At 44.0% G+C, this 15,424-nt stretch overlaps 1 protein-coding gene across 9 annotated transcripts in view; it reads right to left on the bottom strand.

Moving 5' to 3' along the window:
• TACC2 (transforming acidic coiled-coil containing protein 2) overlaps positions 1–15,424 on the bottom strand; it is a 91,005-nt gene that overhangs the window by 53,715 nt on the left and 21,866 nt on the right. Inside the window, exon 1 of one of the 9 annotated variants that reach the window (XM_050335173.1) lies at positions 4,335–4,854. The exons of the other annotated variants lie outside the window; for them this stretch is intronic. Within the exon in view, the coding sequence (XP_050191130.1) occupies positions 4,335–4,402 (68 nt within the window). The 5' untranslated portion in view covers positions 4,403–4,854. Of the gene's footprint in view, positions 1–4,334; positions 4,855–15,424 lie in introns of those variants that run through there. 9 annotated transcript variants of the gene reach the window in all.

Raw genomic sequence — 15,424 nt, 5'->3', positions numbered from 1 at the left:
TCAAACAAAGGAAATGTGTTTGTAACACACAGATCTGCTTTCCTAGGTGCTGCAATCATGTCAGAGAAACGCTGAAAGCACGCAGATTGCTGCCTCTTGAAACACCCGGGACTGCCGAGCATCTTTGATTTAAATCTAACAATCAGCTCCTCTGACTGCCGGGTCAAGCCAAACAAAAAAGCAAAGGCAGGCAGGGAAGTGGCTCTGCCGATGAGTGGCAGCCTCAAGGCGCGTTGCAGGAACGCCTTTCCATTCATGTTTTCACCACCCAGCATCGGTTTGCGTTTTCCAATTTGCCTGCGTGTCAGAATCCATCGTGGACGGCAGCGGCTCCACTGCACGTGGCACAGGGCACCCCACTCCGTGTGGAGAGCTCAGCAGCACACGTGGGTTTGCCAGATGTGTGCTGAGCCTCGTTAATGGAAGGGTGAGGGGGTCTGGGGTCTTTTCATTTCATTTTCTGACCTGCCTACTTCTAGCGACAGAAGTGGTGGTTGATGTAACCACCTCTCTCACATCAAAGGAAGCGCTGTCACTGACTTGGGAGATGAGATCCTTTGGGCTCAGATAAGGGAGGCTGGAATAAAAGACAGGGAAGCTTGACAGAAGAATCTCCTCGTTAACTTCTGATACATCTCCTCCTAAGTGAAACATCCCCACGTCTTCCAGGAATTCACCCTATTTAGTAGACAAATCTAGTAGATAAGAGCATCCTCTAACTATTGATGGGGATGATCAGTGATGGTTGTCGATGAGAGGAAGAAGAAAAATTTACCTTCCTACTTCATATGCTGACAAAAGGCAGCACTATCTGCCAAGGGATTAACTAAATATCATTTCAATAACGGCAGCCTCCCTTCCTCCCAGGATCCAGACAATTTCAAAAGACGTATATCTCAGTCTTCCATGTTATGTATAATCATTATGATCATCTTCCTATGGATGAACACATAAAACCGTGCAAATATTTTGTCACACTCATTTCTTTCAAACTTTTAAGAACAACTCAGTGGATTCTTTCAGGTTTCAGAGATAGAAAAATAAAAAATGTGGCAGCAAGCAAGGGCTGTGCTTTTGTACACATGCAGAGATAACTTATGTGTATATACACCCTTACACATAAAACAACTGCACACATCTCCTATTCACAAGGCTGACAACTATCCAGTGCAAATTTTTCTGAGTCTTTCCAAACAGAAAGACCATGCAGCAGAAGAAAGATTGCAAAAACAACCCACCAGGGCACCGACGTCTTGGCCTGCTCCCAACAATCAGCAACATTCAATTTCTTTTTTGGAGCCTGATCCAGCTCCCATTGAAGTCAGTGGGCATTTCACTATCAACATCAGTGGGAGCTGGCTCAGTCTGCAGTCATTTTCCTCTTGGATTGGCAAGGGATGGAAATGTTAGAGACGCCGCAGGTAGAGCTCCTAATGGGAGGAAATGACACATCACCAGCCCTTTGGCTGATCACAAAATGGGCAGCTGCTGAAAGGGCAGCAGCCACAATGCCTCACAAAAGCAAGGTGCGGTTCGTGCTCAGGAGAAAGGAACCCTTTCCACTGCAGAAAAGGTACAACTCAGAGGTGACAACTGGCTAAAAACTACCGACATTTAAACCCCTAGCAACATTTCCAATTTGCTAATACTTTAAAAACACTGCCAGCAGTTAGAAATACGTTACTATTGCAAAGAAAAGCTGTGAGGTGTAGGTGGTAGCACCTGGCAAGCTGATTTCTGTTCACATCCTCAGCAGGACAAGGCTGGTACCTCAGCACAGCACAGGCAGCACACACGAGGACACCGTCAGCAGCACCAGATGTGTGCAGGCACCCAGCAAATCCACGCACACCAAACATCATCACACTGTCATTTGCTTTCATTTCAACCGAGTCCACTCCTGTTATCTGATGGAAACGTGCCCTTGATTGAGCTAAATCTGTGGCCACCAGGGTGCCTGCTGCGATTTGCTAAGCACATGACAGCGCTCATAACGTCAACAGAGGTCTGAACCACACCACTTTCATCTGCAGTTAACTTTTATTGTCAGGGGCTTCCCTTGGGCTTTCCCTTTTTTATCATTCCAAATTGACTTTTCTTTTCTCTTTAAATAGAAGGGCAATTGTCTGCTGCCAGTGAGTGAGTGCTTACAATCCACAATGAGCAACAGAATACCCCAGGCTGTCAGTGTCAATACCGGGTTTATTACAAATACTTTTATCTTGGCTGAAGCAAATTTACATTAAAATTGGGAATTCGGCATGCACATGCCAAAAGGGCACATTCAATCATGCATGCACTCTGAATTCTTGACCTAGACCCCTTTTCAGCACCGATTCTAACACCAGTTTACCTCTATGACTACGTGTTTAGTGAAGAAGTCCATCACAGGACACTTTGGAGGGACATCCTATGAGGACATTCTCATTTCAGAAAACAGGTCTGTATTTCCTCAAGGAGATAAAGAAATGCCTTCATTCTTATCTTATTTTAAAGGGTGTTGAGTTGGAGAAAATGGCACACTTTTTTAGTGATTTATTTAATACAAGGTTAGTAATACCTGCCACAAACTCTTCCAAAGGGCATCAACAGTTCCTGAATGATTGATGCCTGTGCTAAAAAATGTATCTGTTGATTATGTTGGGCCTTAAAAGATCAACTTGAAACCCCACAAGATGAGTATGTTTATATATAAAAGGAGCCACTGAGATGACAACATAATTTACTCATGTGTCCCCAAAATGTAAAATATATACACATACATCTCGACCAAGATGTTCTTCCAACAGAATGCGTTCTCAAAAGGCTGTGAAAATTGTAGATAAAAAACCCTGAACCCTGTATTAGCTACGTCTCTTTTATTGCCCAGGCCTCGGATCACTGTTAAAAATCAACACCAGGTTGTGCAGATGAAAATGTAATTTTAGGTGCTTTAAAGGCAATGAGGCATCAGTTTATTCCACCATATTATCAAAATAGATGCTGTTTATAGGAATGTCAGATGGAACCACAGAGAGAAAAAAAAAAATCTTAATTGCTGAAGCTAAACATCAAAGGAACAAAGGATCCATCCAGAAATGCTGTTAGGCCTGTATTTTACAACTATAGCAAGACACTATCAAGCAAAGCTATCTGCTAACATACACAGAATATGACAATAGGGAGCATATACCTACTTGTAAGGCCAATTATGGAGGCAAAACTATCAGTTCCTGCTCTGTCATTCCCCAATGACTCTGAAGCACTTATCTCAAACATACAAATGATGTCCCAACCATAATCAGATCTACCTTAACAAGCAGACACTACATTAAAAAAATTTCTAAGAGACCTGTATGAGGCAGTTTATAGACCAGCCCTAGTGAATAAATACCCAAAAAACCTACCAAAATACATAGTCAGTAATGAATGCAGTAGTCAGACACGTTAGATAAATGTGATTTATATAACTGAAATAACAAAAGGAGACAAGGCAATTCTTCCTTAGCTCCATTCAGAGCTAAGGTCCATGCTCTAGCATCCCAGCTTAGTAGTCCAGGGTGGATGGTTAGGGAGAAAAGACTGTTGGCTAACTAAACTGATAAATCTTCCACCAATAAATATGAAAATCCTATTTACAAGGGGGAAACGATGGTGCTGTTTCTCCAGGCACACACATATTCGTGCACTTTCACCGACGATTTAGCCATCTGAAAAAGTACCAGCTTGTTCTGAACGAGCACTAATTGTCTGCCTTTTCCTCCCTCCCCCAGTGAATCTTTCAGAGCCGGCCTTCAGTGAGGAGAGATCTAAGGACACCTTGCTTATGATTCATCACAGGATAATAATGCCATGACAGGGACGGATGCTGACAAGGGTGATGTGACCCAAAAACCAGTCTCTGTATAGAGAAAAGCAAAATGGGGAAAAAAAAAAAAAAAAGGGCAGTGAAATGGAGCTCCACACTGTGCATTGTAAATAGAAAACACAGAGGTGGGGGATTTGGGAAGGGGAAGGGGCTGGGTGTTTTGTTCGCTGGAAATGGTCATTGTGTTTGATTGATTATGCACCCGAAACACGAAAGGACGGCACACACGGAGCGCAGCACAAGCCATCCGAGGTGGGCAGCCCCGGGAGCTGCCCTGGTCCTGGGCAGCGCCGGCAAATCCACCTCGCCCTGCCCGGCAAAACCTCAGCTGTGCCTTCAGCCGGCTGCGATCGGCAGCGAACAAAGGCCCCGCAGGCAGGAGCCGGTCCCGGAGGCAGCGCTCAGGATGGGAGCTCAGGATGAGAGCGCGGCTGCGGGCCCGGCAGCGCAGGGGGAGAGGGGGAGAGCAAAGGGAATCCGCACTTACATGGCCTCTGACGGCTCCCGGATCAGGCCACCTGTCTGTGCCTGCTGCAGGGACTGCGACCCTCCCATCCTCAGCGCGCCCGTGGGTCCAAGCTAGACACGAGCAGGGCCAGCTTCCTCCGTAATTCCACCGGCAAGGAGCCCCGGGAGCTCTGGCTGTGGAGAGGCTGCAATGCTGCAGTGCAGATGGAAACAGCTGCTTGCATCAGTGGCAGCACGAGCAGAAACACTTCAGCAGCTTCTCTTCTCTGAACTGTTGCCAGTTTTGGTGGTGGGTTGCCTTTTCTTTTTTTTTTTTTTTTTTTTTTTTCCTAGGTCCAGATGAACGGTATTTATAAACTAAAACAAAACCCCAGCCACGGTGACAGGGTAATCATCTGCTAAACATCAGTGGTCCTAACAGCTCCGGTGCAGGCGCCTGGAACACGGGACTATTGGCTATGGAAACCGGCTTGGAAAAAAAAAAAAAGAAAAAAAAAAGAAAAAAAGGGCGAAGAAGAAAAGCAGACCCTCCCTTTAAGCACACATTGTCAGCTACTGTGGCTCTCTAAGGACATGCAGGCAGGACCATTATATTGTGTTGACTCAGCTGATTTGAAATGCAAATGCACGTGTGCACTGGGTGCCCTGCATACATTTCCCTCTCATAAACAGGCAAGTTGTGCATATCAGGACGGTTGCAGAGAGGATTAATAAGCAGAACGGCTGCTTTTCTTGTTCGTTTCACAAATGAGCTCATCCCTCTTGCAAAAAAAAATGGAATCTTCCATGAGGAACGTAGGGAGAATATCATGAGCAGCCAAGGTAAACAAGCCAATGTGGGAGCCGACCAGCAGCTCCATCCAAGACATCAGGGCACTTAACCATTTTGCTCCTGCCTGCACAGACCCCCTTGCTGGACAGCGAGGTGGGGATGCTCATCATCTGATAAGGATGCGATTCATGGGGAGGATCTTTAAGCTCATAAAGTACAGCACTGCAAGCCCCACAAATAAGCTTATCCTTTTGCTTGGCACTTGGAGATGCCAGGGCACAGGGAATTCATGTGCGTGGCACACTGGAAAAGCTGCACACCACCACTCTCCACATCCCTGTCTTCAGCAAATAACAGATGCTCCACGTACAAGTTGTGTTTCACATCACCAAAGGGAGTAAAAAAAAATTAATCAGCTGCATCTCTGACTATACCAGGAATTAAACACTGGGGACAGAAATGGCTTGAAGCTATGCCACAATTCTGGATACATCACAGGGTGGAGAGGTCAAAAGGATCAGCTAAATTTAACAGAAATATTAAAACACACTAACTTTCAAACACCTCCCACAGCACGGCTTTTATGCTTTAGTGGAGGCCTCATTAGGCTCACACCTTAAGCAGTTGCTGCAGTTTTTTCTCTGCTTGCAAAAAGGGAAACCCAGTTGGGTTTGCTTGCTTGACAGGAACAACAACTGCTGAATACCTGTGCATGAATACCTCTGGCTCTCTGGGTGCACCCACAGTAAGTTGTTCTTGGTACAAGAGGAAACAAGGATGTTTAGTGAACACAGAGCATATTTCATTTCCAGAGGCTGCCTGAAATTAAATTCTGTTTCATGATCGGCCTCAAAGTAAATGATGGGGGTTTTTTTCTCTGTTTTGTTTAAACTAAGGGGGAAAGCTTGTGGGCCAGCACTTTGTTCAGCCACAAGCTTCCAAGCAAGTTATAATTTGGGGGTTGTTTTGTTTCTGGTAAAAGCCAAACCCTCATTTCTAGTGTCTCATTGCTCAACACTTATCCCAGAGAAGCAGTAGCACTGCCTCACTCAGGGACTGAGCTTCAGGATTTCGGGAGCAGGGTTGGGTCCCTGAGCCACAACTGACCCCCAAATTCTGCTGCAGCTCCCAGCTCCCTCGCCAAGGTGGCACCTTCTATATTTGCCATTCCCAAGCAAGTCAAACACAGAATGTGCAGAGAGCGTATGAAAAGTCCTGTGTGTTCTCTGGCAGTAGATTTGAAATGGTTAATAACTCCAGCATCGCTATCCAATATGGGAAATCAATGGTACCAGCCAACAGATTAAAATTACATGCCTGTATCCAGAGACCCTATTAGGCTGAAGTTACAGCTCAGCTTCAGTTTTCCGTGTGGCAGCTCTACTGAACTGGTCTTTTGAATATCATAACAGCTCCCTACTGGATTTTATTTGTTACAGAGGAAAGGAAAACACTGAGAAAAGAAAAATCCGTAGAAAGGCAAACACCATATTAAGTAAAGTCCTAGCAGGTACCTGGAAGCCAAGAGGGAGAACACAGGCACTGTTTGTCCTGACAGTGAGGAAAACAGGGATACTGTGGCATCTTCCTAACAAGTGCAGAGAAAACACTTAAAATGCCTGTGTCAAAGCCCTGAAGTTTCACATGAACATTTATTAAACAAAGGTCCAATAAAAGAAGGCTTGGATTGAATCCTATTCTGAGGCAGCACGGTCCTTTCAGGAGCTGCATAGTGGAGAAAGCTTTTTTTTTTTCCCAATCCCCAACGTTTCTATTCAACAAACCCTCAAGTCCCACTAGAAATGTGAATGGAGCACAGGTAAAACAAGAACATGGGCTGTAACACCAGAGAGACCTCGATGGATGTGCTCCCATCAGTTTAATGTCACTATTTCACTGACTGGCCAGAGGAGCTGCCTGGAGCCTTGGAAAACTGTTTGAAGGCCAAAGATGAAAGAGCTCGGTCCACTACACCCAAAAACACCTGCACAAAGAGAAGGGACATGCTCGAAAGCAGCGGCAGCTCTGACAAATGCTACAGCAACAAGATCCAGGGAGAGAAACTAAAATTAGGAAACCAAAATCAAATCGACTGGGACACAAATATTCCTAAGAGTGACTTTATATCAACACATTTAACTTTATATTTTGTTATTTTATATTTTAAAACTTCATACAACCATGGTCTCTCAAAAAAAGGTGTGCAGTGCTTCCCCCTCTCCTGCCTGGCCCCAATTCACCCTTTAGGCCTGCCAAGAAGCATCAATTTAGTACTAAATTTAGTGCTGGCTTTTAAAGATATAAGAACTGTGTTGACACTGTAAGTACATTTTGGAAGAACTTCTCTGGAACCTGAAAAACACAGAGACGTAGCTCAAAAAGAAAAACAAAAAAAATCCCACTGTAGCTTCAAAGGATTTAAGGATGCCCCAGGCATTTCAGCCTAGGGATGAACAGCCATGTAACATCTTATTGTGATCCCACTGCTGAAAAAGGCTATTTAAGTATTCACTACCATCCTTTAAAATTTATCATTTTCTCTTCCTGCCTTTTCCATCCATTTAAACAAGAGTCATGTTTTGGTCTATACAAAATTGATGTTTTGTTGAAACTGGGTGAATACTGGTTAGTTGTTTATAACACTGTACAGGCTCCTAAATATTTGGTCTTATTCCATTTCGTGTTTATGTATAAATTCAGACCTGGGTCACTTGCACCCAATTTTGAAATTTTTGGCTTCCACCAAAAAACAGTGCTGGGCAGGACCATGACAAGTTTTATGATATACTGAAATTTATGTTCTGTTTCTTTGCTCTCGATTTCACTGTCCACTGTGCCAGGCATTTACTCTAGTTGTAAATGCTGGTTGTCTGGCCACGCATGCACACACACAGAAACATCAAAGAGCCCACTGAAAGGAAAGCCTTCCTCACACATCCATCCCCGTGGGAAGGAGTGGGTGAATATTAAGCCATACCTCCGAGCTGCAATGCATTATTGAGGTACTGAGCAGAAACGAGCACCATATAAAGCAAACTGCAGAGACAGAGCAGAACAAAACATCCCAAACAAAAAGGGGGGGGTCTCTGATATCTGAAAGCTGCTGCCAAAGCTCAGAGGAACAGCGCTGTCTACACAGAAACAAACAAACAGAAGACGGGAAAATGTTTAAAGAAATAGATTATTGTTTAAACATAGTTCTCCTCTCAATAATATATATATTTATAAACTACTGCCTTTACAGAGATGGTCACGAGCAGACTGTTTTCAGCCACGTGGGCACTCCACCTTTGGAGTTCATCTTTCTAAAGGTTGTACAGGAAGCAGTTTACAGGCTTTTAAAGAATTCAATATTCTTCATCATAGGCTGCACAAAAATACACAGGTCTAGACATCCTGTTCATATTTCTGTGCTTCTTTGCTCACCATGCATTTTTTTTTTCCAGTCCCGGGACAGCAAGGATTTCCTTTTTCTTCGTTTTTATCCTGCAAAATTTTTTGCTCCTGGAGGCAGATTTTTTGCTCCTTGGCCTTACCTCCCTCTCTAAAGTGAGCAAGAGAGGATGGGTCTTTTAATTTCCACTTGCCTTGAGGAGTCACTTAAAATTCCTCCTCAAACAGCAACCTAAACAAACACTATCTCCTGAAGGGCCAAACAAATCGTCAGAGAAAGGAGTGACCTCTTGCAAGAGCAGCGGAAGAAAAGTAGATTGCTTTCTTTCTCTGCCTTAGTTTTATGAGTAACTTTGTACTACAGGTGAAAGATCAAGTAGGAAAAGTCACTTGAAACATGCAACAATGTTGTCCCATTTTGGTTTCACTGGCAAAAACCAGTGAAAGGTTAACATCAATTGTAACATCTATGCTTTAGTGTGGCTAATAAATAGTCATGTACAGTTTGTGTCCACAGTATAATTAAGATATTATTATATAGTCTATAATTAGCCATTTAAAGATACATTAATCACCATTCTTCTAAAATTGAGTTATCCTTAATTTGATCCCATTCCAGTACAGATAAATCAGAAATTCAGGCCTACTGGGAGAATGATAGATCATGAGGTTGAAACCACAGGTTTGTTGGTTTAGTGGGTTTTTTGGTAGCTGTGGGGTTTGGGAGGGTTTTTGGGGAGGTTTTTTGCAGCATTTATTTTTTAGTGGGCTCAAAGCGGGGCACTGATTCACAACTGGAGAGCGTAAATGAAATCTGAGCAGTAAAATAATTAGGGAGTGTTAGTTAAATCACTGGGATATTTTTCAATGTACTTTGCAGGAAAAATAGAAGCAATTTGTTCAACTGCCTCTGTACATCACTTGGCATAACCCAGCCCTATCTGTGTCACCATGATCTAAAATAACACACCACAAAATAACACAAGGAGATAGTAGGTATAAAGCTTCACAGATTTAACTTATTCTTCCAGATCGAACACTTTGATGAACACATTGTCTGCTCCTCCACTTATCTAATTACCACAGTGTGAGTGCTTTATTTGCATTGATACACTCTCCATGAAAACACACAATGTCTCAGAATTTCAAGCCTGAGCACACTGACAGAATTCCCATCTGCTAATTCCAAGAGAAAAAGGAGTGACCAGTGATGATGCAACCAGGGTGGACAAGAAATAAACTTTAGGAGGGGTTTCAAATAAAAGTAAATACAAAACTAAATAAAATCAAATGAAACAAAACATAATTGTGCCCCTCTTCCCATTGATCACTGTCGGGTTGCTAAGGTCGCTGCCTAATCTAAATTGCAAGTGAGATTAATGGCATTAAGAGTTATGAATAACCAAAATGCCTGCTTAGTTATTGAAATTTCCAGCATGGGAAACCCACTGCAAGGATAACAAAAGAGGCCTCTGCACGGTGCTGCTCAGGATGCCAGGGGGGCTGCAGCCCTTCAGAGGTCAGCAGTGAATCACCATCAGCAACGTGAGAACTGAACACCCCACGAGATTCCACGTCCCAAAAGTGTTGTATGAAAGCAAGGGGCCATGCAAGGAGGGGGATGAGGTTTCCAAAGCTGGGCACAGCCCTGGGTGTGGGTGCTTCCCTCCACGGTGGATGTGTGGTGATCCCCCTGAAAGAGCGAGGGCTCTGCAACCACACAGACCTACAGAGCAGACACAAGTGAAGGCTCAAGGGCAGCCAAACCCCTGGGAAAAACTCTGCATCCACCTCCCTTCATGCAGCCCTGGGCCTGTCATTTGCTCCTTTGCTTTCCCCTCCTGCTGAGGCACAGACCCTTCAGTTCTGGATTCTGTCTGTACTGTGCCAGTGCTGTAAGAACTGAGCCTGAATTCACTGGGTCACAAACAAAACGTTAAACCCCTGATTTCCAAACGAGTTTCAGGCTGGGACCACAAGTGTAACCACACCAAAGGAGAGAGTTTGTTTTATTGCTGAATATGCCTCTGCAGACCACGTCCACAAGCCAAATGCCCAAAGCTCTGTCGACATTTCCATGTGCCAGAGTTGCAGAACTGCCAACACAGACAACAGGATCTCATCTCACTTCCATACCTCTTTCTAAGCCTGTAAACATCCCAAGGTGCAAGATCCCTGTAACAGCTGGAGCCAGGCTCCTTAGGAAAGCAGCTGCCTAATGCCAGGAGGGGACTGACATTTGTAAGGACTTTCAGGCACCTGCCCTCAGCTGGTGAGGTCAGTGTGGATAACGCTCTCCAGGGGCACCTCACTGCAGGAGATTGCAGGAGGCAGAATCCAGAGGTCTCTTGGCCTCGGGGTCTAAGTGAAGAACCATTTTATGAAAATGCAGGATGAAAAAAAATCAGGTAAGAACAATATTCCCACCTGGTGCAGGTCTTTGCTGTGGCTGCCAAGGATGGGTGGTCAAACTGACATCCTTTAAGAAGTCAGCTTACAGCTTCAGTGTGATTTCAAAAGAGTTAACAAGAACTTGGTTTGAAGTATTTCCAGTATTTTTCAAGGATTTCTTTATATTTTTGCTCTTAGAAGATTTCAGCATTAGGGAGCAGAGCGCCCAAAAAAGCACAGGCCGTATTTAAGTGTAACAGCAATTATTAAATGTGAAGTACAACTGACTCAACAGTTATAGCCTGTTGTGTTACCTGCACTGGGACAAGAGGTGATCCCTACAAACCCTCCACCCTCCTGGCAGCATCAGGACCTCTGGCACCCTCAGAGCTTGCCACAGTGCCAAGGAACAGCAACCCAAGCCAGGTGTGTAATCCCTGTCTTGAATCTGCAGTGCCACAGTTTTGTAAGATGCAAGATGATCGATGCCGTCCTAAAAACCCCTTGTGGATGGGTTAATTACTGGAGTGGCACATTCATTTTCATGCTGCTGAACCTGTTCTAGCAGCAAGGAAATTACCATATATTGCCTGAGGGAACCTGTAAAATCCACAGTAATAACAAGCAAACAGGGGGCTGCCACTGCCCTTTGGTCCACTGCCACACACTGAGAGAAGCTTCACAACACACACAAATAATTGCTCTCTTTGAGCAAACACGCAGGCAGAACGCCCCAGAGAGCCCAAATTCTGAACAAAAAGACACGGTTACAAAATAGGTGACATTTCCCACTTCTGACTGCTGCTGTTTTATGGAAGCCTGAAGGACGCAGTTCCTCACCTGGGGACCCCACCACAGCAGTCCCACAGTCAGGTGCAAGAAAATGCACTTAGTCCACAATGTTTTGGGCTTGAAGCACAGCAGAGGTCCCAGGAGCTGATGCTATTACTCAGTAATAGGCTGAAGAGATCTACACTGAGCAACACAAAGCATCCTCCTGCCTGGGGCTGAGCAGTCACTCAGGAGACAATCCCCTTTGAAAACCTGGAATGGAGAAAATGAATGAAGAGCAGCAGTGTGGCTCGTTCCTGTCCATTTGTTCCAGACTGGCTGGTCATGTGGAAGGTATCTATTTTTTTTTATGTTGTGTTTGAGAAGGTGGTAAATGCCTCTCATAGTGTCAGACACAAAGCCTCAACAAATCTCCTTGGGTTTAGTTTAAGACCTAAACAACTTCATTTCAATGTCTTCATTCTGTTGCTATTATAAAATAAATAAATAAATAAATAAATACAAACACTCCTTCACTTGTAATTCCCATCTCTTCCTTGCCCAGTAATACTTGTAATACTTGTAAACCTAATGTAGTAACACATTCCTTTCAAAAGGGTTGAATTCCCCCAAGGGAAAAAAAAACACCTTGTGTTTTTGAATCCCATTTAATCCCTTCTTGGCTTTGATTACATCATTAAAAGCAACTCAGTCTAGTATTATCAGCATCGGTCAAAAATGAAGGCAATACATTGAATTTTTTCTAAGTTTTACACTAAGCCTCTCCAAAGATGGGCAAAAGCAGAAAACCTGTTTTCAACACATGATCAAGCAAATAAAACCCAGAAGTCACCAAGCTTATCCTGTTTTTTCAGTGTGACACCAATTACTCAGCTTTGCTTCCTCCCAGAGAAGAATCATGAAACATTTTGGAAACCAACAAGACAGAAAGTGGAGTTTTCTGTACAGACTATTGTGACTTTTTGCTTCCAGAAGAATTTGTCGCTGTGCTTCCAACTGTTTCCATGCTCATTTCAGGAGAATTAGGTAAGACAGAAACGTGTATTTAATTTCAGAGATCAGCAGAAGCTCCCTGTCTATCCCAAGTCTCTCAGAATGATCTGAGTCCAATCTGGTTTAGCTTTTGAAAGAAAAACTGGCCCCACACCTGACAGCAAGGAGGAGCCACCTCTCCATCCACAGCAGCCACAGAGAGCACCACAGGTGTAGCTCTAAAAGCAGCTCCTGAGGCTACAGGTGAGGACATGCACGAAACCAGCAGAACAGATCACATCCACCTCTCCTCCTTCCAGGACAAAGGGATGGATCAGCTCCTCACAGCCTTTCCAGCTCTCTCTGTAGGGCTCCCGTAAAGAAGCAGTAGCAATTTCAGCACAAATTATGAAGTGCCTGTGACACAGTTCATGATGTGACCACGGCAATTACAGAGGAGACTGAAATGCCTCAAGGATCCCTTTTGCAGAAATTCATGCAGTGGCACAGCCTGTGCAGAAGTTCAGCACCTTGCCAGGCAGTTGACACAAATGTGACAAAGCGAAACATAACTCAATTTGCAGACTGTTATTTTCCATGGCTGATTTGATACACATGAATCACATAAAAATGCAAGGTAGTCTCGGAAGTATTTACATAAGGGGTTGATTGTAACAGCAAACAGCTATTTGGACAGTAATAGGTTTGCTTTTCAAGAGGATGCAAGAATTATCTTTTGTCCCACAGAAAACTCCAATTCTCACCTCTGTGTGCATCTTAAATTCCATTAAGGTCTGTGAAAGTCTTGTGTTGGTGTCACAAAAAGAACAAACACACAAGTTCAGATCTGGAGGAGTCTGTGGGTGATAAAACCACCATCCTCAGTGTCCACTTGGGTTACTGACATCCTGGGCTGGATTTCAATTCTGCATTAAGCAGTTCTGCTAACATAACAGGCTGCCTAGAGAAGCTGTGGCTGCTCCATTCCTGGAAGTGTCCAAGGCCAGGCTGGAAGGGGCTTGGAGCAACCTGGGCTGATGGAAGGTACCCCTGCCCATGGGAGGAAGTGAAATGAGATGGTCTTTAAGGTCCCTTCCAACCCAAATCATTAGATGATTCTATGATTCTACTTAATTAAACCACTGTTTACCCTATCCAAGAGTTTCTTATGCACACATTATTAAACACACTACATCGACACCAAAACAAATCAGAAACTTCAGAGGCACAAGCCAATCTAAACATGTGAGCACAGCAGCCCTGCTTGCCTGCAGAGTTCTAAAATTACTCCTCCTCTCCTTGAAGCTGAATTCTAGGGAAAAGAGAAAAAAATACCATGTGTTTTGGTGGTTTCAATTTGGATCTGTAAACAACAGTCATCTGTGACTACACTAAAGCACTCACAGAACGTGAAATTCAGTCCAGTTCAAACAATTTTGGCTGATTCTCTGGAAAGAGCCAGCATCTCAGGGTGAATATTTTTTAACTTACAACCTCACCTGCCCATTTCTCTCAATTTTTAGAGAATGATCATTGTATCTACCCTTCAATTCAGAAAAAAAAAAATCTCTCCAGCACTTGCACCCTGGTGCAAAAGAGACCTTTGAGCCCTTTTGTTCCCCACCAATGACACACATGTGGGTCCAGTGAAGTATCATAGAGGAAAACTACCCAGAAGGTTTGGCCTGTGTTACAGCAGCACACACACTAAAGGTCAGGGCACCATTTTCTGATCAAAGTAATCAGAAGTTCAGAACAACCAGTTAACCAACACCTCTCCCAGAGGTTGTACCGTGGATAGTCTTTTCAGCAGCATTCGCTAATAGCTATTCCTGCACTGTTCCACAGCAGAGCATCGTCTATTGTGTACATTTTAATTCATGATTCAGAGTATCCTCCTGCTGACAGCAGCATCTTTTGACATTTCTGAGCAGAGCTTTAGTGGAGGGACTGTATTTCCCGTGGTGTCTCCTGCCTTGCATCCTGCTTGTCACAACCTGCCGGTCTGTATTGGTGGGGTGGAGAATGCTGCTCTCCAGGGAGGGCCCATTTCATATTCTCAGCTGTGCTGTGACCTTTTCCATTAATAGATGTCACAGTAAGGGCAGGCCTTGATTGCCAAGCCACAAGAGCAGACTGGTTAATCACCCACAGACAGACGGCAGCTGAAGCTCTGACACGAATACCCAAACACGTCCTGTCTCGACTATATTTGAGATGGGAGAGCTGGAACCAGATCATCTTTAATGTCCCTTCCAACCTAAATCACTCCATGACTCATTCTGGGGGGTTTTCCAAGCAAAAAATGCCATCTATCAGGTACTGTGGCAACAACCAATGCACACCTGAAGCAGTGAAACTTTGAAATCAAGATAATACAGCATTTATTCAGCAAGAGCAAAACCAAGCTGAACAACTTCTTCCTTCCCTACTGACAGCAACAATGCAAATCTACAGTGTGAGGTGGGGAAGATGCTGGCAGAACCTGAAGGGGAATGAGCAGAGCAGTCCTCTTGAATATAACCTGATCCTGCACAGCTTCACAAAACAAACAAAACAAAACAAACAAAACCCCAAAACTGAACTTCCAGAAAGGAAAATATTGGTTAAAAAAAGCCAAAGCAAACAAACAAAAACCCTTAAAAAATATTAATTTAAAAATAGCAGGAAAGATCAGCATAGTAAGAACCAGTGTAGCCCAAGCTCCCTCTTCTGGTATTTATGAGTAAATATCCTGGATTAGGCAGGTCTCGATAGTCCAACATTTGGATTCAAAACCTCGCAGCAAA

This window comes from Myiozetetes cayanensis, unplaced genomic scaffold, assembly GCF_022539395.1.
Source record: "Myiozetetes cayanensis isolate MyiCay16 unplaced genomic scaffold, myiCay2020 scf10, whole genome shotgun sequence".
Lineage (NCBI taxonomy): Eukaryota > Metazoa > Chordata > Aves > Passeriformes > Tyrannidae > Myiozetetes > Myiozetetes cayanensis.
This window is presented reverse-complemented; position numbering and strand designations above follow the sequence as displayed.